At 39.3% G+C, this 26,545-nt stretch overlaps 1 protein-coding gene across 10 annotated transcripts in view; it reads right to left on the minus strand.

Moving 5' to 3' along the window:
* Positions 1 to 26,545, minus strand: part of gphnb (gephyrin b) — a 109,393-nt gene that overhangs the window by 46,222 nt on the left and 36,626 nt on the right. For all 10 annotated transcript variants that reach the window (XM_026193923.2, XM_026193929.2, XM_026193928.2 and 7 more), the window contains exons 3-6: positions 17,261 to 17,318; positions 17,024 to 17,116; positions 10,088 to 10,182; positions 9,419 to 9,485 (exon numbers count right to left, since the gene is read on the minus strand). In XM_026193923.2, coding sequence (XP_026049708.1) covers positions 9,419 to 9,485; positions 10,088 to 10,182; positions 17,024 to 17,116; positions 17,261 to 17,318 — 313 coding nt within the window. The remainder of the gene's footprint in view (positions 1 to 9,418; positions 9,486 to 10,087; positions 10,183 to 17,023; positions 17,117 to 17,260; positions 17,319 to 26,545) is intronic.

The following is a 26,545-nucleotide window of genomic DNA, read 5'->3' on the forward strand; positions in this document are numbered from 1 at the left end:
AGGAACGCATTTCCGTAATATACAGTTTGTGAGATTTTAGGGTGCAAACTACTGACCATATGACACACAGAGGTGCGACCTGTTTGAGGCACAAAGATTTCATTTGAGGAAATCACAGTTCCTCTCCCTGGCTACACGTCTATTGGCTTTTGCTCTGGTACTTCCTCTCTGCATCCATCCCAGTTTCCTCCTCCAATGTCTCCATGTATGTGTGTGTCAATGTGCCTGTGGGCTCGTCGGCTAAACGCTCCATTCTCTTCACTCACAAGACAAGAGCTAATCTGTGAAATTATTTATCTTCCTGTGTATTTCAAGCATGGAGAAGATACATTATTAATCGCCCCCACACTTTACACTGCCCGTGAATGGGCTTTCGGGGCAACTCTTCCACTCCACTGTCTGTTTTAATGTGTACATATCGGAATCCGCATTAAATCTGACAATGCTAACCTCAGCTTGACTGAATTCAAATTTCATAAATCCAAACTGCAATTCATGCATTACTGAGACAGCATTCTCAGCACCAATGTGCATAAACATCAAAAAAGCCAGGCAGGAGGACTCAAAACAGTAGATGAAAGCTAGTCTGTCCTGTTGCGTAGCCGCAAGCTAACCTTTACACCCTACATCCCCATCTCTCGCGTGCATTTTCCTCCAAAACCCCTCAGCAAAATGAAGGCTGTTTATGTCTCTCGCTGCTGAGTTTGAAGCCTACATCTGAGCATGTCTGGAGGATGCAGAAATAAGGACTGGGTGGGTTTGAGATGTACAGAGGATGGACTCCACTAAAGAATGAGTGAGGATTGTGTCAAGAGCCTGGATATATTCATCCTTTACAGTTTTGCACATTTAATACATGCTGGGAATTTTTTCTTTCTTTCTTTTGTTTAGCTACATTAGGAGTGGTTTTTTTCTGCTCTTATTCTCTGTTTTGTCCTGGAGGAGAGTAACTGTCAAGAACACTAAAGAGCAGAATCCCTACCAACAGATCAGAAACACGAGCAGGAGAGAGAAAGAGGCATGGAGGAAGAGGGGAAGGCATTGCTGTTCTGAGAAAGGGTGAGAAAGGATGACAGGAAGATGGAAGGAGAGAGAAAAGTAGTGAGTGAGATGAGAGTGGATGAGATCTCAAGAGATAAAGAGTTTTGGGGTAGAGGAGAGAGAGAGATTCAGAGAGATCTTAAAGATCTCATGGACTATTATCTTGATGTTATCTTCGTTATCGGTAAGTGCCAGCACTGAATTAAATTAAACAGAAATGCAATGTTCATTACGTAAATGAGACGTAATGAACAGAGACTAAAAGGGCAACAGGACAGAACCTAAACACAACTGTGGTCAAAGCTCTCCAAAGCAGTAGAAAAAATGTACTCTAAAGAGGGGACTGACTTTTGAGTCACGTCCTGAAAATAGGCTGAAAATCTCACTCCATGTGTATCTTGTAATTTTATTCTTTTAGTCTGGAAACTTGCAGGCACTTTTTTGCTACCGCTTCTCTTTCACAAAACCTAAAAGGAAAGCTGTCCATAGCCTCACACATGCAAACAAACCAAATGGCCTATTTCTTTCTGCTTTAACACTGAGTTGGACTTGCAGACTTTGAATTGTGTAAAATTATGTTTACTTAACAAGAAATGGATGCTTGAACAGCTTGCCTTGCAAAAGTCTTAATTTCCCCAAATCATTTTGAAAAAACCTCTTCAAAAATTAGACAATTAAGCCCCTGTAAGTAAATATTATAATGCCTATAAATGATTAATATTTATTATAAAACTTGGTGATGGTGGCCAGGAAGAACCCCGTTTTTATAAAGGAAGAACCGTTCAGAAGACAGGACTGAATGGAGAGCCATCTATCAAGTCTGGTTGATGAATGAAAGAAAGAAAAGTGAAAAAAGAAGTGCATGGGTAGTCAAAGACAAAACATAAACTATGGGAGCCAGTGGTGGCTTGCAAATGCATAATGGCAGAAACTTGTGGAGGTGAGAAAATAATCTTAATGTATGATGGGACCTCAGCAGCCTGAGCATATAGTAACATAAGTAAGGGATGATACAGGGCCACCTAATCCAGCTCCATCTCTAAAATCTGCTAAAAAATTTAAGTTTGAAGCATAATCTAAAAAGTAGAGAGATTATCTGCCTCTTGAACCACAACTGGGAGCTGTTTCCACAGGTGAGGGGGCTGATAGCTGAAAGTTCAACATCCATGCAACATTTTTCACTTCTCTTTCCCTTCATCACTCAACCAGACTCCATACATAGCGCCCCATCTGGTCTGGTCTGCCGAAGGGTCTTCCTTTTAAAAGGAAATTCTTCCTTCCCATCATCACTAAGTGATTACATTGTTGAACAATGTTACATTGTTACATTGTTCAACAATGTAATTACTTCTGTACAGGACAGTGGACACACCCAGTCTTCGAAATATGCATACATACACTGTGTGAAAAATAAAGCTTTTGCATATTTTCCATGCATTAATTTATAACCAGCAAATGTAGAGGTTTTGGCAGTTTGGTTGTCTGGATCATTCAGGTGTGTGTTAATATAATGCCATAATTTTCCCAGAAGTGAAAGACAGTGGTAGCAAAATTACTCCAAAAACAGACTGTGTAATGCTAAGAGACTGCAAAAAACAAAATGCCTTCATCTCAGACTCTAAAGCCTCAGTTAGCATGTTAAATGCTAATGGAGAAAATCTCTACAAAGAACATGCAGCATGGCTTAGATTTGTAAAGTCGCATCTGGACACACCACAAGATTTCAACAAAGTCAAATCTTGTGCACAACTCGAACAATTTCCTTTGGACAGATTAGAAAAAGTAGAAATGTTTGGCACCACATTTGGTAAAATCCAAACACAACATATCAGCACAAACACCACATTCTGTCAATCACGGTGGTTGAGTGGTGATGATTTGGGCTTGTTTTGCAGCTACAGGACTAGGACACCTTGCAGATATTGAGTCGACTACAAAGCATCTTCTAGACCAGATATTCTTGAGTCAAATGTAAGGCCTCAGCTAGAAAGACTATTCTATCATGGGCTGTGCTCATGACTGTACACGCATAGATAAAGCAAAAAGGAATTCAAATGTTTAGTTGTCAGAAATGAGAGGTGAAAATGTTAAACAGTGTATGGCTACAATAAGAAGGTGTAAATCCATGTTGAAATGATATAAAGCTAAATTAATTTGCATCAGCTCTGCAGGTTTTGCTTTCAGTAAGAAACTAAAACAAAATTCGCCCACTGGACAAAAATGTCATTGCACTGTGCAGAAATGCCTTTCTCACTATGGTTTGAAACATTGTTACCAACAATATTATTAGCATATATTTTAATGATGAAGTCAGCATGAAATGAAAGAAATAAAATTGTTCACTTTCCAACTGTAGTGTAACTTTTGCTAAGTTATTCTTTTATGTAGCACTTAAGTAGCACCGTTTGAGAATACATAACATGTCTCCACACTCCAACACGAATGGAAATTTGGGGGAAGAGAGCAACAGCAACCTGCAGTTATATGGTAATGATCAGTTTCCTATCAATTACAGTTTGAATCTAACATATAAAGCTTCTATTAGACTAGATGTGAGAAGAAAAACACTGTTGCCTAAATTATGATACCTAAGCAAAAATGTTAATACTGCACCCAGAAGGAAGGATAACAAGGTTGTCACAAGAGTCCAAAAGTAGCATGCTACTGAGCGGCATCATGGAAGATACCGATTTCCAAGCTTCACGTCAACAAATGCGCGTTTGCTGCTTCTGTTTTTTCATGTCTTGTGATTATTGAAACATAATAAAAAAAAAGTACCACTGGCAAATCACTGGAGCATCCTTTCATGTCATTTTCATATCAAAAGTATTTCTACTTTAGTCAGAATGTATTTATAAAAAGCAGTTACAGAACACAGTCCATAGAAGACTACCAGCTTACTGGCTCTGAGGGTAAAACCATGTTCTCATCACCATTATTTCAAAGTGTCTTTACAGTGGAGACAGAATTAAAGCATCAACAACACATATTAATAAATCACTGTACAAAAAAAAGAAAGATCTAAAGTATTTAGCTGAAAACTTGATATGTAAATGCTGCAAATGGACATGCTTTGGATTATATCTGCAGCATAAATGAGGCCAAAGAGACTAAATGAGGAGCTAAAAGGTATGCAGCTGACAGTTGGACACAAGGGGCTTCGTCCGGCTGGCTCAGCTGGACATCCCTGTTATCTTTATGACAGGAGATCATTGTAATAAAAGCCCGCAATGGGCTTCCTGTACCGTTAACTTTAACTGGAGGTTGTTCAGGGAGACACTAATATGGCAGCAGATGGGGAGAGGTGGTGTAATTGATTGAAAGAAATACTAAAATCGATCAGGAGATGCGGGCGTGTAACGAGACAGAGATAGATGTGCAGGTGAGCAAGGCGGAGAGGGTGAAGAAGGTCGAGAAGGAGACAGCAGTAGGTGAAAACAAATTCATGTACAGTGATGGGAATAACGGCGTTACAAGCAACTAACGGTGTTACTTTTTTCAGTAACGAGTAATCTAACTAATTACTATTTCTATTGTTACAATGCCGTTACAGTTACTAACAACAAAATGCTGTCCGTTACTATTTTTCAACAAACAGAAGGTTGAAGATGTGTTCAGCTTACCGCATCTTATATCAGTTGCACTGTAGTAGCTGTAAGTAATCTGGGCGCTACAGCTTCAAGCAGCTGCGCGAGCTCCTGCGGACGGTAATCACGATCACTGTCTAGCACAACACCTGGAGCTAAGGGGGCAAAATGATCGCATGAGTGCTGCTGTTTGACTGAGGAAGAATAAAGTAGTCGTGGTAAGCCAATGACATGACCACTTAAAGACAAAGCAACAACATGATGATTTACCAGTTTTTAAATTGTGTTGATAGGCCACGTAAAACCAGAGTCATGATAAACAATATATAAGCGGTGCTTTTTCCTCAATAGCTTAGTCGCGTTTATTGTCTAAGGACAGCGCTAGCAAGCACTCTCTGCTTATGAGAGAAAAAAACCCAAAAAAACAACAGGGGAAGTTTTAGGAGTGACGGCGAGAGAGAGAGAGAGAGAGAGACAGCAGAAAAAGAGAGAGAGCAAGTGTTCAGATGTGAGAGATTTGTGACATTTAGCGTGTTTGGGGTGTGTAGTTAATGTGTTGTCTTGTGTAGTTAGTGTTTAGTGTTGTGGATAGTTTTGTGTTGTGTGTCAGAACAATGAGGTGACTGCTGTCTCCAGGTAGAAACAGGAGCAGTGATACACCTGCTGCTGTCAGACCTGCAGGTATCAGGCTGTGATGTTCTCCCATAGGGCAGGGATAGCTCAGTGGGTAGAGTGGTGGCTCCATAATCGGAAGGTCGGGGGTTTGATTCCCCTGAACAGCTACCCTGAAGTACCCCTGAGCAAGGTACCATCCCTACACACTGCTCCCCGGGCACCCAATGGCTGCCCACTGGGTGAATGGGTTAAATGCAGAGAGGAATTTCCCCACGGGGATCAATAAAAAAAGTACACTTTATAGTGAACAGAAATTATGTTTTTGTAGTGGCACAAATAATTTGTGTGGCATCTTATTGAATGCAAAACAGCTGATTTTTCTGTAAATAGTTTGAAATGGTTATTTTAAAAGGTAAATGGATGCAAATAACTTTGTTTGGAAAACTTGTGCATATGATTTTAAAATTGAAAATTTAGATTTGTATTTAAGGTTATGAAATATGATTCATTAAACATGTTTGTGATTTTAGATCAATTGTGTTAATACAGTATGTCAAAATGAAAACATAACTGTAAATTCAGACACGTAAGGTTGTGCCAAAAATGGGATGATACCAAACAAGGCAAAGTAAATAGTTTTTAAAGGTGAACTGTGGAGGGAAAATCAAAAGTAGTTAAAAATGGCCAATTATACCCTGGACCCCAGAGGGTTCAACGTTTTTTTAAAAGTAACGCAATAGTTACTTTTCAAGTAATTAATTACTTTTAGAATATTGTAACTCAGTTACTAAGTCGGTTACTTTTTTGAAGAAGTAACTAGTAACTATAATTAATTACTTTTTCAAAGTAAGTTGCCCAACACTGTTCATGTATATATAAGTACAAGCGTATGTAGAGTTTTACATTGCAATAAACAAATATGAGCACATATATGAAATCACATGCACAAGTTATAAACTCAAACCCACAAATTAATTCATTAAACCGTTTTGCAAGCCAGGGCAAAATGGTTCATTGCGTCACTGTTGGCACTGTTCATTTCTGGTGAACATGTTTGGTGCCCTGGTTTGCACCAAACATGCTGGATCCCATATAAACCAAACAATTTTATCTCATGTGGACAAAGAATGTGCTCCCAATATTTATCTAGTTTCTTTTTATTTAGCAACTTTTAATCGTACATTTTTGTGGTAAAGAGAGAGGAAGCGAGTTGCACCGTATCGCCATGGCTTGTTTTTTTTACTGCTCATACTGTTGTTGTCCTGTTTCCCCTGCTTTTTATCTGTTCACCAAGTCACCTACATCCTTTTCCGTCCTTTGTAAGGTCTAAAAATCAGACTTTTCTAGAAATTATTTTCCGTGTGGAGCCATGCTAATGCAACCCACAGAACTAAAGTTCAGACAGTTCTGGTATACAAAGGACATTTTCATGTTCACGCAGATAGACCTACTAGTAATCACAGGTGTATTCGATTATCTTTCAGTGATCACAGGTTTTCTGACTTTTGTATAAGTGATTGCAGTTGTATTTACTACTAGTTTAATGAGTTTCTGAGTTCTAATGAGTTTGGAGCCTGTCATTGCTTTGAAGCTCTTTGTAAAGATTCTGCTTATCAACTTAGAAGTAATGCAATCAGTGTAATGGCTCATTTACACTAAGTTAAAAGTAGAACAGTAACATCCTTGTGACATCCAGGACATGAGTATGCAATATCCTCAAGCTCTGGGTGACCACTTCAATCACAAGGCACTTGCACAGGTTGCCTAGTCGGTGTGTCTGATTGCAGTCATTAAGTGAATTTGATCACAAAGAGGTATCTAATGCTGGACCAAAAGCCTTCTAGTGATTGATTCGTTCGGTAGCAGATTGCTGCGGTTACCAGTAGTTTGCACAGACGATGCCAGCTATACATGAAGTCTCACCCACTACTCAGTCTACACTGATTTTATCTGTTTTGATTTTATATACTGTTGTTTGTTTGTTTGTTTGTTAATTAGTTAGTTAGTTTATTTGCTTGTTTTATTCAATTTTAAATCATGCTTTTTATTTGTTCTTGTTTCTAATGTCTCTGTAAAGCACTTTGAATCACCTTGTTGTTGAATTGTGCTATACAAATAAACTTGCCTTGCCTTGCCTTACTCACAGAGATAAAATTTATAGAGTCCCCAATTTGCAATTTTCACTCATTTGACATTTAAGTAATGTTGTCCAGAGATGCGCTAACCTTTATATTAAAGCAAATCAAAACATAGAAACATTAAAACATCAATGTGGGCTTACCATGACAACACAAACACCAAAGTCCACCTGCAGATCAGTCTGCACAGAAGTAATCAATCATTCAAACCGAGCAGACAGAGGCACACAACTACACCATACAACAACAAATCCATATGGTGCACCTGGTGTTTACACGCACAGGGGTAATGAGTAAATGCAACAGTGTGCAGAATCCAACATAAGATGAGCTTTAGGTGTTACAACATTAAGCTAATGCTGTTCAGGCAAACAGGTCATAGCAAACTAGCTAAAACAATAAATAACCAGAAGCACTACCATGAACTCGGCTCTTTACTTTGTTTCAAAAGAGGTATTTTGCACAGAAAGGTCTGCCTAAAATTTGAAACAAACACAGTTGGATACAGTAACTGTTCAAGAATAATTCACTAAGCTCCAAATTTCTAACTCTACATGGACTAACTAAAATATTTTACAATATGTTTTGTTGGTTGGCAGTAAGCAAACATGTCATATGCAAACAGGTCTAATGATCTGGAGCAACTAGGTTTTACAGGTCAGATAAAACAAATTTAAATTAAATATTAGCCTACAAATGCTACAGTTCCAACAGTGTGGAAAAAAAGACTTTGCAGGGCATTAGGATCAGCATAAAAACATATTCACGCATTTTCAGCATCACAAAAAGAATGCATGCAAATTCCAGTGACAGTGATGTATTACAGTTTGTGCTGCGGCGACTTTGCAGGAGTGCTTCATTCTGCGGTGTCGGTAAAATAAGACTTAAAAGTTTGGATGTATGAAAGACGTGTTCAGCAGAGAATCTGTATAGCACAGAAGCATAGCGTAAATGAAGGCTTGCAGCCCATTTTTAAGTAAAAATGAACACAACCTGCTCCAAACCAGGGTATATACTGTAAAAATAAATAAAAATAAATAATGAAACGTGAAAAAGTGTTTGCCTCCTTCCTGTTTTTATTTCCTGATTTGCCAAAAATCATTTTGATGATCCCCAAGACTTTTGGGAAAATATTCTTGTTGAACTTTGTGGAAGGTTTGAGTCCCATTACATCTGGAGTAAAACTAACACAGCATTTGATAGAAAGAACATCATACCAGCAATCAAACATGGTGGTGGAAGTGGGGCTACTTTGATGACAACCTGGACGATTTTCCATATTTAATGCAATCGTAAATTCTGCTCTCTACTAGAAAAGGAGAATGTCTGGCAAGCTCAAGAGCACTTGGGCAGTAGAACAACAGTCCAAAACATACCAGCATAGGGCTTAAAAGGCTAAAAAACAATACAAAACAAAACAAAAAAATCCCCAGTTAAAATTTCGGACTTTCGGACTCTGATTGAGTTCCTTTGACAGAGAGACAGGTGCGCGCGCGCGCACACACACACACACACACACACACACACACACACACACACACACACACACACACACACACACACCCCGAAATCAGCTCTCACGTATAATAATTCAATTGTGAAGTATCAACTGTGGGCTCTTCTATTGTTTCCTAGTCCTTATTGTGATTTTTACTTTTGTAATTCAGCTCTCTTTGTCTGCTAGACTATATGTGTGCCAGCAAACTGTCAGCTTCCCTGCCCGCCTGTGATTCTCCTCTCAAGTTTGCATACCCTGCTTGGTTGCCTTCAATAGCTAGAGACCACCGACTACTTGGACCCCTCAACTCGGCATCCCCTTTTGTGTCTAAACCTTTTAAAGGTGTTTCTGCGTCTGCCAGCACTGGCTTTAAAAACCGTATCGGTCTCACTCTAGGAAGCTTTCACACAGATTGTGATGTACAGTATATATTTGAACCACATAAATATGAATGTTCCTCTCTTACTTCAGGTGAGTCTGTTTTTTTTTGTGTTTGTTTTTTTTACATCCATGTAATGGATGCTTGCGGTGTCTCCTACCTGGGAACCTTTCTTGCTTCCTGGTAAGTTAATAATAAGTGTCTTCCCTCGGATACCACACACAGGTCTGTAAACAGACAAGAGAAAGTTTTAATGAATACAGCGGAACAAAGTGCTGTGAGAAATACGCTCAATTATAGTGACAAATGTGGGTGCTGCTCTTCTTTCACTGTAAAACCAAAATCTCCTTAAATCAAGTGATAAAAATAAAAAAGTGTTATGGTCTTCTTAACCATGAGGAAAGAGGGTCTACTAAAAAAAACCTGCCTAATTACCTGCCTTGAACACTTCTAAATACAGTAATTTTAATGTCAGATTCACAGGACATTTTAACATTAGCTGAGCTGCAGTTTAGTCTGAACTTGGAATCACTTTGAAGGGAAAACGTTCCTCATGTTAGGGTGATAAGAGAATTAAATAATGAAATGAAAATAAAATGTGTTTTGTCGTAACATATTCACTGACATTCCTAAATGTTTCCTCTGACATAAGTCCTAGAACATAGACACTAATAATGAAAAAGACTAAAACTAACACTGAAACTAAAGATTTTCAAACAATAAAACCGAAAAATCAAAATGAAATAAAAATTACTTAGAAAATGCAGTGTTATAATAACTCTGGTGTGTGTGATTCTGCTGTGCTGTCTGTACTAAAAATGCGTCTGACCTGGAAAGCATGCCTAGTGGTGTGACGTTGAGGGATCCCATCAGCATTGCCAGAGACATCCCTGGAGCCTCGCGCTCTATCACCTCCTTAGTGGCCTGGAGAGACAGGAGGAGAGTTGTTAGTGTGATCATTGTCCAGCCAACCATGCGAGCCATGCCATGTCAACTAAAAACATTGCTGCTGTTCCTTCTCTGAGCAAACTGGAGCAATATTCATTAGGGGAAACACTGGAATTATATTATATGCTGTAAAGATCTGATGGTGGTAAACACCTGCATGCTTGAAAGTGTTTAGCTGCTACTGACTCTAATCAGTGGCATAGCATAGCATGACAGAGCTGCACACGAGAAGGCAAACATCCAATCCAGTCTTATCAGACTTAAATAGCCTTTCACCTCCTAACCAATATAAGAGCACAGCAGACAATTGCCAAATGAATTCACAGTGTGCATACTCTAATCTGGCAGCACCTTTGTCTAAACCCAGCTCTTAGCAGAAGCCTCTGAAGTGGATCTCTTGTTGTGTGTTGATGCGAGAAATTGCAAATATAACTAAACAAATCAATAACAATAGAAACCAACTGTATTCCCATGATGTCAGCCAAAGGGCCAGATGCATCTCTCATGTCCTGCTGGTTTTCTTCCCATTTCTTAAGATCATGACTTTCAGATACTGTTCATCTGTTGTAGTTGTTTATTAGGCCTGCCATCCTTTCTTTGCTTCTGAACTCATCCAGTTTCCTCAAAAACTTTAACAGCTGCTTGGGAATCAGCTTGTTGGTGTGAAAATGCTATTTTATGCTTATCAAACTGTGTAAAGTTTTTTTTGTTTTTGCAGATTTAATTAAACAAACGGAACAAATGATGTTTTGACAGGCTGCAAGTAACAGGGTGCCTAAAGACACATTATCTGGTATGTGTGAGCACAACATGGCTTCATCTCTTGAGTTATGTGCTTTTTTTTTTTTTACACTTAAATGATTCATAGGTGAGTGTTAAGTGGCATAAAACAATTAGACAGTGGTACCTGAAAGTGGTCAGGTACCAATGTTCAAAAAAAGCCCAGAGAACTATTACTCAAGACCACTTAAAAAGTCTGCAAAATATCAAGAAATGATTGGTGGTTCAATACTTTTGTACAGACTTTTGCTGCCTAAGCAAAAACGACTATAGGAAAAAAATAATATATATAAAAAATGAATAGTATTTCGTTGTTGCCCATAATACGCAAGTCAGACAGATTAAAGGCTATATGGTGGAAACAGCTCTTTATTAAAATATTTGATTTACATTTTTTAGTACACAGATATGTTTATGGGACCAAAGTTGATGCAGCACATTCCTGACAGATAGATGGCAAAAAAATGCCTGGTCCTCCAGCTGTGTGTGTTGGGTGCCCTTGAGTTGAGTGACACTTCAAACGCACCATTAGCGAGGGAGAGGGGAGAGGAAGAACTTCAAAGGAGAGGAGCCACTGGTGAGCATCTCAGGCTTGGACTCAGGAGAGGAGAGGGAAGGGAGGGAGGGAGGGAAGGGAGAGGGATGAGGAGAAGGGAAAGAGTGTGGGAGGGAACTGAGGAAGAGTGAATGAGAAACAAGAGGGAAGGATGGAGACAGTGAGGGGTTAAGCTCGACTCATACTTCATCGAATACATCACGCAGAATCAAGAAGGCGGAGATGTATGCCTGATGTTCGACTCCACAAATATTTTTGTGGCATGCTTTTGATGAACTCTGCCAGATTTTACAAGTTTTTCTTCACTTATAGACAAAATAATATGTGATTTTGTTGTTTTTTAATTGATATGCATTTGATGACAGTATGAGATGACAGTATATGATGGCAAGTGCAGGTTGAAGAACTCACAACGTAATGTTATGTGATGGAATCTTATTTAATAGGAACCTGAAAAAGATTTCAAATGTATCAAATATCTAAATGCCGAGTGATGATGGTTTACACGTATTCATGTAAAAGTAAGAAGTCATTTAGTTTTAAATCTTGTAAGAATGGGATTTTTACATTAATAGCTTCAGAAAAAATATGTGCCCTTGTTAAAGTCATACACTGAACACGTCCTTCTTAAAAGAAAGCTATACATCCGGATAAATACCGACCCGTACGTAAGGTTTTGTAAGCATTTGTTTTCTTCTTCTTTTTAACTGTACTTTAAGATGTTTGTAGTGAAGTAAAAACAAGTGCAAAGTGCAGGTTTTTATTATTTGCACTGTTGAAACCCATTTTAATATTCCTGACAGAAGTTGTGCATTTATGTGGATGCAGTAAATCCGTAGCATTCATTTCATTGTTTAGTAGCAGATTTTTAAAAAAATGTTTGTTTTGATCACAAGTTTTTGTTTAAAAGCATATTAAGGAACATTGATCATGTTTTTAAACTGTTATGTATTTAAACAGTTATAAATTTTTACTGTGGTGCACATAACATATATAACATATCACATAATGGGATGTTTTATAACCCCTATATATTACTACCTCTACACCTATATGTTGTCAATACAACGTATTGCAGTAAGATAGTTTAAAATTGGTCTATATAGCATTATTATTGCTTAAGATATTCAGATCAACAATATTAATCTTGTATGAGGGGTTAAAGGTCAAATGTGACATGACATTTTAAATCCTCATGCAGTACTTTCTATATATTGACAATACGCACCACATTTTTAAGAATAATAGTTTAAAGTTTTATGGGATTTTGTCAATAAATCATGAAGTTGACCCTGAACATCCTGATGGGTTAGCGTTAGGCAAATTTTAATAGATTGTGTCAAGTGGGGTCATGTCAACAAGGTTTTATTAGAATTTGTTCTAAACTTTTCGGGCTATCACGTTTTCAGAAAGAATGACACATGAAAACTACCAAAAACATATCCTGCTTGGCAGAGGTAACAAAGCCAGTAAAAAGACATAAAAACAACATAAAAGGTAGAAAAAAGCAGACTGACGCAGAGAAAAGCAGATGCTTGGTAATGTATGGTTTTCATAAAGAAAAAGGACTTGTACTAGCAGCACATCTACAAGACAGAGTACTAGCAATGAAATATACAGTAACTCAGTTAAACTTCTTCTGTTCATGTCCTTAAAAAGTAAGTAAGACTCACACACCATCTTCTCCATAATGCAAACAAACATTGTGAATAAAACAATTAATGCCCAGTCAGTTCAGGTTTGACTTTACAGTCATTCAGCATTAACTGTCTTGATGGATAGATGCATGAATTGACCAAGAATATATTATATATATTACTCTAGTGATTTGGCGGCTAATGCTGATAAATGTAGATGAAGAGCAAGCTGATCAGATGAGGATTTATTAACATTCAGAGAGCTGAGACAGGGATTATTATAGTCAGTAATGGATGCAATGTAAAATTCAGTAACATGTAGTGTTTAAGAATAAATTAACACTTACAGCTAAGATGAGATTCACACTTACACATCTTTTTAAGCATTTGAAAGCAGGTACAGAGTAATGAAATTACTGGTAATTTGTTAATAAAGTGTCACTGTTACTTCTGTTATAACTAAAAGCAAGTCAGAGCAGTTACATGTGTCATGTACAGCCTTCAAACATAGAGACAGACAGAAAGATATGACTGTTTCCAGCATGCAGGGTTGAATCAGATAGCAAGTATTATCAGTGACTACAGCGTGTATGCGTATTTCCTTTTCCAGGAAGGTTGCTGCTGTCTCCCGTGATTGATGAGGACCAATGATACTGCTGAGAACCACAGATTGCTTGTCTGCGTTTGTGTTGGTGAGTGTGATACTGAGAGGTTTGCTGACTGCATGCAAAGACAAAAGACTTTGTGCACAGCCTTCACACTAGGCTCTATTTACACGTGCATGAATATGGATTCAAATAAAATATAACACTAAAAACGTTGTACTTCATATTGGCTGAAATCAAGCTAGATGTTTTTGATACAGTACCGACGACTACTCATGAATAATTAAAAAAAAAATATATATAGCTGTAGCAAAAACTACAACAAACACTTTTCTGACTGTGTACTGACAACATACACTCAACCACAACTTTGTACACTTGTTCCCCAAGCTTGTTAACACTAGAGCAATCAGCCAATTACAGGGCAGCAACTCATTTGAGAATGTAGACATGGTCAAACTGAGCATGAGAATGGGGAAGAAGGGTGATTTAAGTGACTTGTCACATGGTTGTTGGTGCCAGATGGGCTGGTCTAAGTATTTACAAAACTGCTGATCTAACTGGGAGTTTCTCACACAACCATTTCTAGGGGTTACAGAGAATCGTCTGAAAAAGAGAAAATGTCCAGTGAGCAACAGTTCTCCAGGAGAAAAATCACTTGTTGATGGCAAAAGTCAGAGGACAACAGCTAGACTCAGGTGGCAGCTGAACGGTCACCCAAGAGGCCCGCGTTCAATTCTCTGGGTCATTTCCTGTTTGCTGTTCCCTCTGCTCTTTCTCTTTCCTGTGTGCTCCGCTGTCTAGGCTACAATATTCAAAAATAAACCTCAAGAAAAAGACAAAGAGAATGGCTTGACTTTTTAAAGTTCAAAGAAAGGCAAAAGTAACTCAAATAAACACTCGTTATGAAGAAGAGCATCTGTGAAAGCACAACATGTGCTGCAGAAGACCACACAGCCAAGAAAGGGAAACTGAGGCTACAATTGAAACACAAGCTCACCAAAATTGGACAACAGAAGACTGTAAAAACATTGTCTGGTCTGATGCGTCTTAATATCTGCTGTGACGTTTGAATGGTAGGCTCAGAACTTGACGTAAACAACATGAAAGCATGGCACCATCCTGCCTTGTATCAACAGTTCACGCTGTTAGTCGTAGGGGACATTATTTTGTCATACTTTGGGATCCTTACTACCCACTAAGCATGGTTTAACCATCACAATATACTCAAGTATTACTGTTGACCATGTCCTTTCCTTTATAATCATAGTGTACCCATCTCCTATATTGAAACGGGATGTGCAACCAACAAATGTGCAGAAACTGTGTGATGCCGTCATGTAAACAGGGACCAAAACCTGTGAGGAATGTTTCCATCAACTTGGTGAATCTGTGACATGAAAAATTTTGGAGATTATGTATCAAAATTTAAGGAGCGGGACCACGCCTCCAAACACGCTCCCTCTGGTTCTCATCTATATCGGTTCCCCCAGTTCTGTTCACTCTCGTTTATATGCCCCACCTTCCCTCCCCTTTTCAATTCGTTAACTTCTTCACTTCTATTTAGTACATGGGGATCTGCCAGGCCCGGGAGCCGCCGCCAGTCCCCTTCGAGGCCTTCCCCAAACTGCTGCTCAAGTCATGTCCAAGCCATTCACCTTTACCACTAAAACGCTGTCAAACCTAAAATGAGGATGTGGGCCCAGCTAATGAAAAAGCAGTTATGGAGACAATCGGGGGTCCAACCAGTTATAAGCAACCTGTATCTAATGAAGTGTCTAGTGAGCGCAGTTGCTTCTGTAACTGCTAAATAAAGTTGTTCAGGCTAATTTCAACCAGAGAATTTCCCCCATTACTGATTTTGTGGATTTAAAAGAAGTAAACAAAAACTGTGTATTTTGCATTTTGATGGAGGCATTAACTAAAAATTAACTAAAGACTGATTCTGGACACAAAAATGAAATCTTAATTGTGTTTACATTTGGGAACTGCTATGGCCTCATGTTGTCAAGTAAGCAGAAAAAAAACCCTCCCCGTGCAGCCATAATGCCACATGCCACCCATTATCTCTGAGTTATCAACAGCACAGCACATTTGTTTATTTATTTTTTCAAAGGGAGTCAAGAAGAATCTTACCTCTTATTTCCCATTTGACTGTGGGGCTAATTACACTGTGTGTTTATCAGTGCTGCAACACGCGTATGTGATCTGTATAAAAATGCTGCAGTTCTCTGAATATAGCACGTGCAGCAAAAAGAAACACCTGCCTTTTAAATCCGCTACCCTCTAAAGCTCCGTTACGTGTCAATATACTGCAATCATTCTTGTGTTTTAGTAGTATGACCTTATTTGCCTTACACGACCTCTTAGAGAAAACAGTGCCCATATTTCAACTCGAGCTGTCCTCGCTCATTCTTATGTAACATGTTTCTAGCTGCATTTCAGCTCAACCCTAAACCTAATTTTACAGTTATGAAATACTGAAAGCAATAAAATGTGATTTGTGAAGCATTTTCATGAGTTAGCACACGTGTCATTGCTCTAAAACCAAGACTAAATTCCCAATGCAAAAAACATTCTGGTGTGCCTTTGCCCTCTTCTGCACCTGCACCACTGACCCCCTCATTGCATTACTGAGAGAAGTGATACGAAAACAAAGGGCAGCAACTCAGTTCCTGAATGTAAACATAGACAAGCATGGATTATTAAATCAAGAGGATAACCATTCATCTTCTTCCGCTTTCTATCCAATTCAGGGCTGCCGAGGGACTAAAGCTTATCCCAGCTGCCTGCCATAAAGCGAAAGGCAGGGTACACCCTGGACAGGTCGCCAATCTATTGCAGGACTAACACAAAGAGACAGACAATCATTCGTGCTCACATTCACCCGTAAGCACAATTTAGAATTACAGGTTAATCTAACTTCATGCACGTGTTTGGACTACAAGAAGAAGCCACAGTACCCAGAGAGAACCGACATAAACATGGGGAGAACTTCTTATTCATTCAGCGTGTGAACGCAGTAAATAATAACACTGAGAAACAGCTTCAGTAAGATGCATGCATAGTGAAGTGCTTAGCCACGATCTTGTGCCATGACACCCATGCTCGCTACTCCAAAGTCAGCATTAAGAGTTTAAAGCACATGAATACTATAGTGCAGTACGTCATTATGTATTATGCGTAAATCCATTGCATGACTCGAATGACACGTGTTCATGAAAAATGTGTAAATTAACCTCTGGTGTGACGTCTCTGGGGGCGAAGCCGGTGCCTCCGGTGGTGAGAATGAGGTTGAGTTCCTTTTCGTCGCACCAGTCCACCAGTGTCTCCTGATAGAAAGAACACACATGCGAGTACAAATTACTGCTCACCATGGGATCGACCTATCCAGATAAACAGCAAAGCAAAACAAACAAACAAACAAAAAACACATATCCTGTAATAAAGGAATACATTAAATAGATGGCAGTTACCTTAATTTCATCAATTTCATCAGGTACTATCTTGTAGGCCGCGATCATACCACCCAACCTGTAAAAGGTAGAAAAAATGATTTGATCACAAAGCAGTAATCCATGGTCACCTCTCACCAGAGTGAGGTAAAAAAAAATTCTTTGCACTCAGTATATACCATAAGTCTGTATTACAATATTCTTGGCTTCAAGGTCCAAAAAGGGAAGCCATTGAGAAACTGCCTGGCCAGCAGGAGGCGAATTCTCTGTTCACTGAAAAAAGTCCAGTGGTATAGGAGTCCGTGTGGAAATCACCCTACTTCTCATTTGATTTATTGACACAGAAAAACATTTTCCTAATGAGTTTCTGGTCTTAATCACTAATTCAGTTTTGTTTTAATACTTCCTGATGTTCACTTTGTAAATTTCAGTCCCATTTAGATTAAAATACTGAAGAAAATTTCTACCTTGCGATCGAAGAAAGTGAAGAAAGTAAGTGTGCAGCATATCCACTGCATTCTTTGTGACGCCTGGTTTATAATCAACAAGAAACTTCACAAAGGAAATCTGCAAACTCAAGCGGATGTTGTCCATCATTTACATACACAAGTGAAAAGCCTTTGCAAAACAGCAGGCTAAAGCTATTATACAATATTACACTAATATTACACAATCTCTTATATATTTCCCAAAGCAGCAAAGCAGAAAGTATTGCTTGAAAAAAGCAGAAATGAGAATGTGGCATATTTTTAGATAGGTTCATCCTCTGTCCTTCAGCTACCACTGGCCTTTAGAATAAGGCCTACACCTTTATTACACATTCAAGAAAACACACAGCTGTGGACACACTGATGGAGAAAATACAGAAGAGAAGACAGAGACTCTCAGGATGTATTTTAAATGTGGGCGAAATGAAGGGGATGAAAACAGTCTACGAGACTGAAAACAGAGGCAGGAAGGAGCGAGAGACACAGCTTTACAGCAGCAAAATTGTCCAGAGAGAGAATGCCCTTGAACATCCCTTCCTGAAAGGATTTTCCACAGGATGGCCCAGTGAGGAAGGAGCTCTGTCAAGGACAGGGCCGTGCTTCAGTTTAAGAGCGAGCCATAGTGACCTCCTGTGGTTAGTTTCAGTACCGCACTAAGAAAACCCCCCCAAAACAAGGCAAGAAAAAAACAACCCCAGGCTCAAGGTGAAGGCTCTACACAGACACCCCCTTATGTAATACCTTTTCTTTTTTTCTCTAACCAGCACTATTTTGGGAGACTTCTGCATGATGTCTCCCCTCCGCATCAGACACTTAAACGCTATGATACCCTCCCTTAGACAAACACCCATTAACTCTGAACATTAAAACTCTTTTTTCTGCCTTTCAGATACTTTTATCCACATGGGAACCCTAACTCTTCACACACGGAGTTACAAATTGTGCGCCCTGGAAATATAATTTGCTGAATCCATTGGCTCTGCTTCATTTTTAAGCTGTGCGATGGAGCAGCAGTGAGACGAGCCACCGCTAGACAACACCGAAATACTGCAGCAAGCATGCATGAAGATGAAGCACGAGGTTCAGAGGGAAGCTGCTTCTGACAAAAGATGCAGAGAAGTCGGGAAGAATCATTTAAGAATGACTTTTGCATGTAACACTGCACATGTAGGGCCACTTAGCATCCACTAACTTGTGCATTCATGCACAGACACACAACCGCACAACTTCCCTGCTGACATTCCTGTGATGGCACGACTGATTTACTTCTCTTGATGTGTTCGGAAGGGGTGGGGGTTTTGGCATCTCTGTATGTATCTGCGCGTGCATGTGAGCGCGCATGTGTGTATACGTGTTCATGCGCGCGCACTCGCCTGTTGATGTGTCTGTGCGTGCGTGTGCGTGCGTCTGTGTTACACCTCGGGAGAGTAAAGGAGCTGTCAGGACAAATCACCTCTCTCGCTCTCCTGGGGTTTTTATGCCTCTCTGTTTCAGCCCAAATGAAAATATGCTCAACACAAATAGCTAGGGTTCCTTCCCACCGTTTCCTAGGCAACCCCTCCTGTCTGAAGCCTCCAGTTGCTGTGTTGTTCAATGTGAGAGAGTGCGTGAGAGTGAGAGTTTGTGTGTGCCGGTGCATGCGTGTGTGTGTGTGTTTTGTTTTTTGTAACTATCGGGGACACCAGTTGTCTGCAAAAGCAACAATATGTTGTGTTGACTAGATGGTTTTTTTTGAGCATTTGTCTGTAGGTACATGTTCATGAAAAACAGACAAATTAAAGGAAATACCTCAACTTTATCAATTCGGTGCTTCTGTTATGCTGTGAGGGGGATTTTTGTGACGACTTGCCCCCTTCAAAGGAAAGGTCACTGCAAATCTGTTCTTCTGAGTAAAAACTTTTACTTTATTTTATTATCAGAGCCTTTATTTATTCAGGTAAAAGTCTAACTGAGGTTAAATGTTTCTTTTTCAAGAATGACCCGGCCAAGGGGGCAGCAGGCAGTCATATAACGGGTGAGGTCTCTTTAATGCCCCTGATTAATAGAACAAGAGGTGTCACTGAACGGTTTAATGAGGGGGACCGTAATGTGACTCACATGCTATAAGGCCAGATCTCAACCCCACTGAAAACACCAAATGAGGGACAAATGGTGTTCACGCCTCCACTAGAATTGCAGAGATGCACTCTATTGTGTGCGCTGAAACTGTTCATCAACATGGATGTGTGTAGATGCCTTTTATTTATAATAGGAAGAATGGATAGCTGGATATTGCTTACATTATAATAATATGTGCTAACTGTATGCTATCAGTATATAGTATACCCATCAGAGAAAAAGCAAAAACTTTAAGAGAGACCAAATGAACCACAACCTGGTTCTTTAAAAATACTGCAGCTGCCTCCTATTAGATACACTCACGAGTATCAATTTCAAAATCCTATGTCGCTTTGTTCTCGAGTTATTGCATTCATAAAATTATCCAAAACACTTGACATCTGACCTTGACCTCGATATCACTGAAATTCCAACTTGTCCGAAACTTTTTGCAGATGCACCTGTGGTATCAATTTCACAATCCCAGGCGACTTCCTCCTCGAGTTATCGTATTCACATGATTTTCAGAAAAACATGAACTCTGACTTTGATCAAGACCAAGTTAATAACTGTCTTGAGGAGGAAGGTGTATCATAATGTGATAAGAAAAAGCAAAAAGTTCACAAAAATCTTTGCTAATGGAAATACAGCATTTACAACAATGTGCAAACCACTGATTGCACTTAACAAAACGAGATTAGACTTTGCAGGGAAACATAAAAAAGAAATCGCACTGTTCTGGAAAACTTTCTTTTGCCAGAAACCAAGATGAACTTATAACTTTAGAATTACAGAGAAGAAGAGAAACTGCTCATGAGCTGAAGCATACCACATTATCTGTCATACAAGGTGGAAGCAATGTTATAGAATGAGTATGTGTAGCTGCCAGTGGACCCGGCCCACTAGTCTTTATTGATGATGTTACTGCTGATAGGAGCAGCAGGACAAATTCTTGCACAGAGCTTTACCTTCTGCTCAGATTCAGCCTAATGCTGCAACACTTATCAAAAAGCGCTTTACACTGCAAATGGATAATGACCCAAAACAAACTGCAACCCAAGGGTTTTTAAGTGGGGATATTCTTCAGAGTCCAAGTCAGTCATCTGATGTCAACCCAATAATAGCTTTTCGGTTATTAAATACAAAACTGAACGCAGAAGGGCCCACAAATAAGAAACAACTGAAGGTGTCTGCAGAGGCCGAGCAGAGCATCTAATAGGAGGAACCTCAGCATTTGGCGATGTTTGTGGGGTCTATACTTCATCCAGTCAAAAACTGGAAAGGATTTTCATCCAAGTATTAAAAAACATTTTTATATTTAAAATTATGTTAGTTTTTCCGATGCAATTTGAGCCACAGAAAACGTGGTTCCAGGTATAAACATGTCTGTAACTATACAACAGTTAATGCAAGACTTCAGTTAAATGCCTTGAATTAAAGCTGAAAGTCTCCACTTCAATCACATCTTGACTGTTTGATTTAAAATCTCCTGTGGTGGTGCGCAGAAGCAAAATCACAAAAAACTGCAATTGTCTAAATATTTATGGATCTAACTAAATGTTTAAATGAAAAAGAGATCTGCAGTAAAGGCCTGGCAAAGCATTACGTGATGCCCGAGTTGAAGCTGCAAGTGCATGTTTTCAAATCTATTGCAGTGGCATATGGAGACAAAATTTCCAGACCTACCTGTGTATATTTCTGTGCATGTTTGCACACAAATATGTGTATACTATTTAAACATAGACATAGAACACAGATGTGCACCACTAACTTGAATGATACTTTGTGGGTGGGATTAAGAAAATGGGGTATCATCTTCTTAGTTAGCCACCTCCCACCTACCTGTGAGAAAAAAAGTAAGAAATATGGCCGCACACATGCCTAGGGGCAACCAAAGTTTAAATTAACAAAAATATTTCAAAAGGATGAAATTGAGGAGGTGCTCCTTATCTCTGATGACTACTGATGTTTTTCTTCTTTTTCTTTTTAATAAAAATGAAAACACCAGGAGTGTACACAAGTTTTTACTGATGGCTGGTACAAAACAAAACAAAGAAACCCTGCAACTCAGCAAATCCGATGACATGAACACTGTGTGAACCTAGGTAGTTGAATTTACTTTGATTGCTATCATCACCCTACCACTGCCCACTTATTTCCACAAATGCAAAACAGTGGTTTGTTCATTCACATAACGCTGCTTACAGTATGTGAACATTCAAAATACACATACATATTTGTGCACATGGAAGTATCATGCATCTAGGATGTAAAATGGTTATTTATACATATGAGAGTATATGAATAAATTGTTAGTTTCAGCATGACTGGCTTCTTCTTTGCAGATAGAGTGCTTGGCTGTATTTTAGGTGGGTGTGCTCTGAATTGAGAGAAGCCTATTAGAGGGGAAAGGGCTTGCAACATTTTAATCTCCAAAACCCATCTATGTCTCTTTCTACTGCAGGGGGTTATGGCATATAAAGCTCTTCCTCAAACTGCAGGATGGAGGTAGTCAGCCTGGTAAAAAAAGAAAAGAAAAAAAAAAGCTTTTTGTTTGAGGTGTGGACAAATCCTGATGCGGGTGGAGGAAGGAGCAGGGGGAAGAGTGGGGTAAGCAGAGAGAGACCGGGGGGTGTGCATGGCAGTAGTTTTGGCCTGAAAGCCTGGACGCATTGGCCAAATCTGTCTATGAATAAAAGACGAGCACAGAGAAGAGGATAAAGAGAGGAAGACAGAATAAGCAAGAGAGGCACAGAGTGAAAAGAGCAAGAAAAAAAAGAGGAAAGAAGAGGGCTAGACCGTCAGGGGCACACTTAACAAGAGAGAGGAAAAGCAAATGTGTGTGTATGCATGTGAGCCAGCTGCAAATCTCAGTGGTTGTGGGACACTTCCAAGATGAGACCCATCTGCCAGGGTGATTTCATTAATAATACAAGCTCTTTGTACAGGGCACTCAATCTCACTCACTCCTTTTCTTGCTCTCTTACACACTCACACTCCACCCAGGGAGGAGACGAGAGACTTGGACATCTCCACACTCCTGGTAGTAGCATGGAGCTGAGCCCATTAGAGCTAAGTTGTTGGTTCATCCATATGTAGGAAAGCTCTCAAGAGGTCACCGCTCAACATGTTCGCTGATAGAGGGAACGATGAAGGGATGGAGGGGGAGGAGTGGACTAACCAACCTCTTCAAGGTCCTACTGTGATGAGAGCTCTGAGTGCCCAGTTCCACACCCATGACTCCACTCATGGCCAATAAACAACATGCAAAGAGCCACAGAAACAGCACACCGAGTCAAGTTTCAATGACGTTAGACGTTTGCAACCTTGACTGTAACCTAAACCGTAGCTACTACTACATGAGCCTTAACTGAACCTTACCCTAATGTTAAAACATGTCTTTTCCTTAAAATATAACTATTTAAACAAGGATGTTGCTTTTTGCCCCCATAAGGCAGACAAGTCCCTACAATGAGACTGTATATAACGATTTAGATCATTAAAATAATGCAGCCTTATTGACACACAGCTGAGGGCACTGTGGTGATAAGGTTGTCTGTTTTGACCTGCCCAGACCTTCAGAAAGGTGCAGCTTCTTTTTTTTTTCATTTCAAGTATTCAAGTTGGTCTTCAATGTCTGACTTCAATAGCAAACATGGTTGAAATACTGATGTTATTTCCTCCAGTCAAAACTGGTCACGATATGATGGCAAAATATGCAAAGCAGACCGTTAAAATGTATGCAAAGCAATAAAGAAAGTAAATGCTGTTTTTTGCACTTGTTTTTTTTTCTTCTAAAGTACAACAGTGCTTTATTGTCAGCTAATTTGATAATGGTTACGAACAGACAGCCACACATTATTCACTCCACATGCATATTCTTCTTTATCAGATTTATGATTTTACAGAACTTAATGCAATCCTGTGGAAAACTAAGCTAGGAATTTAGAGGGTGAGAAGCAGCCAGGTGATGATAATTAAATTAACTGATGATCAGAAAGAATGAACATCTTTATAAAGCAGACGTTTTGGCAGTTTGCTGGTGTGGAGCATTTAGATGCGTTTACACAATGCCACAACAGACCCTATAAGCCTCATTTAAATAAGAAAGTTATGTCTTACTCTCTTGAAAAAAAAACCCCCATCCCAGCACTGGTTAGGGGTGCACAACTGCATCTGAACAAATGATAAGACTTCTAGAACAAATCCATTTTATTAAATTAAGTATAACAAAATACTGCTGCGAGTACATGTCGTACAACAGCAGGCAGTGTTGTACTGCAGAGATTTACTAAATTTACGCAGGAAGCACAGAAGTAATTCAATTTAAATGTAAGCACAAATACAACAAAATGTGCATTAATTAAAAATAATTATTAAAAAAAATTAAAAAGGAAGAAAATCTATGTTGTGATTGTGTAATAGCATTTAACTTTCCGTGAACCACTGATGAGCTCAACAGATGAAGCAACCAAAACACTTCTGTGGTAACCTCTGGTTCCTTTCCTGAAAGTCACCCATGCCAACCCACTGGTTCAAAGTCAACACCACCCATTTTTGAAAAAAAAAAAGTACCACTGTTTATGGTGGCAGTAACCATTAGCACGGGTGCAGATTTATCCAGGTAATCCATAAAATCCATAAAAACATTCAGGATGCAGTGCAGGTATATTTAAATTCTTACTGATGTGCACAATTACTTCGTATGTATTTGAGAGTTACACAGAGAACTACATACTGCAGGTAGTATGTATGGATACATATAAATTCACTTCTTGCTTATATTGTGATACAACAGTGTCAAAATTCCAACTGCTACATAATAATAATGCTTGCAGAAGTAGCAGCGCTCATGGTTGTAGGAGTAGTGTTAACAACAGTACTGACAATATTAACTGAGGTAGTAGCAAGGAGAGGTTTACACTATTATGTGACTGCTGTATAAATATATATTCATAAAGTATATATTAAAATGTAGAATGAGTAAAAAAAAAATAGGTAAAAGTAAAGTAAACATGTTGATATTTAACAAAGGTGTCAAGTCAGGTAAAAACCAGGAATCTTCCATTTAAATGGTCAGCATTTTAATGTGAAATAACAACAAGTCTGGCCTTCGACTGTTTATTGGTGCTGGATCTCTAGCAGCACAGATTTACAATTGCGTCTTTGTCCCACGACCATCTCCTGACAATAAAATTAGGCCTACTATCATGCATCTGATTGGCTTCTAGCTATTCTTAGCCATAATCATTTATAAAATTGACAAAGGGTCGTTACAACACGAGTCACTGGAAGGCAGAGACCAGAAAGACACGAGATTAACTGTTATGAAGGGAGGGACACATACACATACCTTCATACCTTTAACATAAATGCTAATAGCTACAATGACCCATGAAGCAAATGTCATAGATGTAACATTTTCTTGGCAACAGATGATAATACGCAATGTTAACTGCAGTAACCAATTAACATAAGCCAGAAGGAGCCTAAGTTTCCATGTATCTATTGGGTTATATAGCTTTGCAATCATTATATCTGGGATTCATGTTCATAAATTGGCATGCTGCAGCTTTATTAAAGGTAGAGCGATGAAGGGCTAAAGAGCATTAACACTTGTAAGTTACAAAAAAGAACAAAAAGCAAAAAAGAGGAAAATGCATGACAAAAAATAAAAATAAACAAAACAATAACAAAGAAAAACACCCATCAGCATGGGCTTTCAATCAAAGTGTTATTTTGAATTATAGTATCATCAGAGATTTTCACAAAAAGTGGATTGATAAAAAAATATTTCAGTCAGGACCGCTATAGTGTCCTGACCACATCTGTCCTCCGTAAATTACAAACCAATATAGATCGACAGCTAGATAGAGGGATCTCAGTGTCCTTACAGAAAGGATATATACAGAAAGCAGCAACACCATCCCCTAAACCTTAAGTCAGACAAAGCATGATAGGTTGAAGTGCAGTCTGCAGATGCACAGCAGCTGTGTTCAGGAAAAAAAAAGTGCCAGTAAAATAGAAAGCTATCACCTGAACCTTAAGCTGATATTAGACTGCACTGAGATCAGCTGATTGCCTGGGATTGCAGCTGGGCTCGACTAACGCTATGCTAAATTACTCAAATGAAAACTTGCTGACACTTTGGTATGAACGCGTACAAAAAGACACATACAAAGAGCCGCTTGTTCACGCATCCACCTCATCCTCATCTGTGTGTCCCTGACTCGAGGTATCGTTTATTTGTCCCCCTCTGTTACTTGCCACACATCATTTTTCTCTCGCCCTGACACACACCTCTGGATACCCCTGAATGTCAAACTGGGCAGACTGATTGATTGCATGTGCCAATGTGTATTTGCGTGCCTGAAAGACACTGTGATTACAGTTTATGTTATGTGTCCTGCTGTGCTGCAATACTCTCTCCCTCGCTGGCTCCCCTCCACTCTTTCTGTTTTCATCTCTGTCTATGTGCCTTTGTCATGGCAGCAGTGGCACATTGAGGGCACGGCGTTCTGGGTGGTCAACCTGATGGAGCTGCTGACTTGTGGTGCGGTGTGGATTAACATGGCATGGAGACTCTTAAGCCAGGGGAGGTCAATCATCACCACGACCCAACAGACCAGAGAGAACAGATGCCAATGCTGACATTGCCTTCCAATTTCCAGTTTTATGCTTAACAGCAGCTGGTTTACCACTAGTCATCTCTGTCAGTTAA

The sequence above is a fragment of the Astatotilapia calliptera genome, chromosome 15 (genome assembly GCF_964374335.1).
Source record: "Astatotilapia calliptera chromosome 15, fAstCal68.1, whole genome shotgun sequence".
In the NCBI taxonomy this organism is placed as follows: Eukaryota; Metazoa; Chordata; class Actinopteri; order Cichliformes; family Cichlidae; genus Astatotilapia; species Astatotilapia calliptera.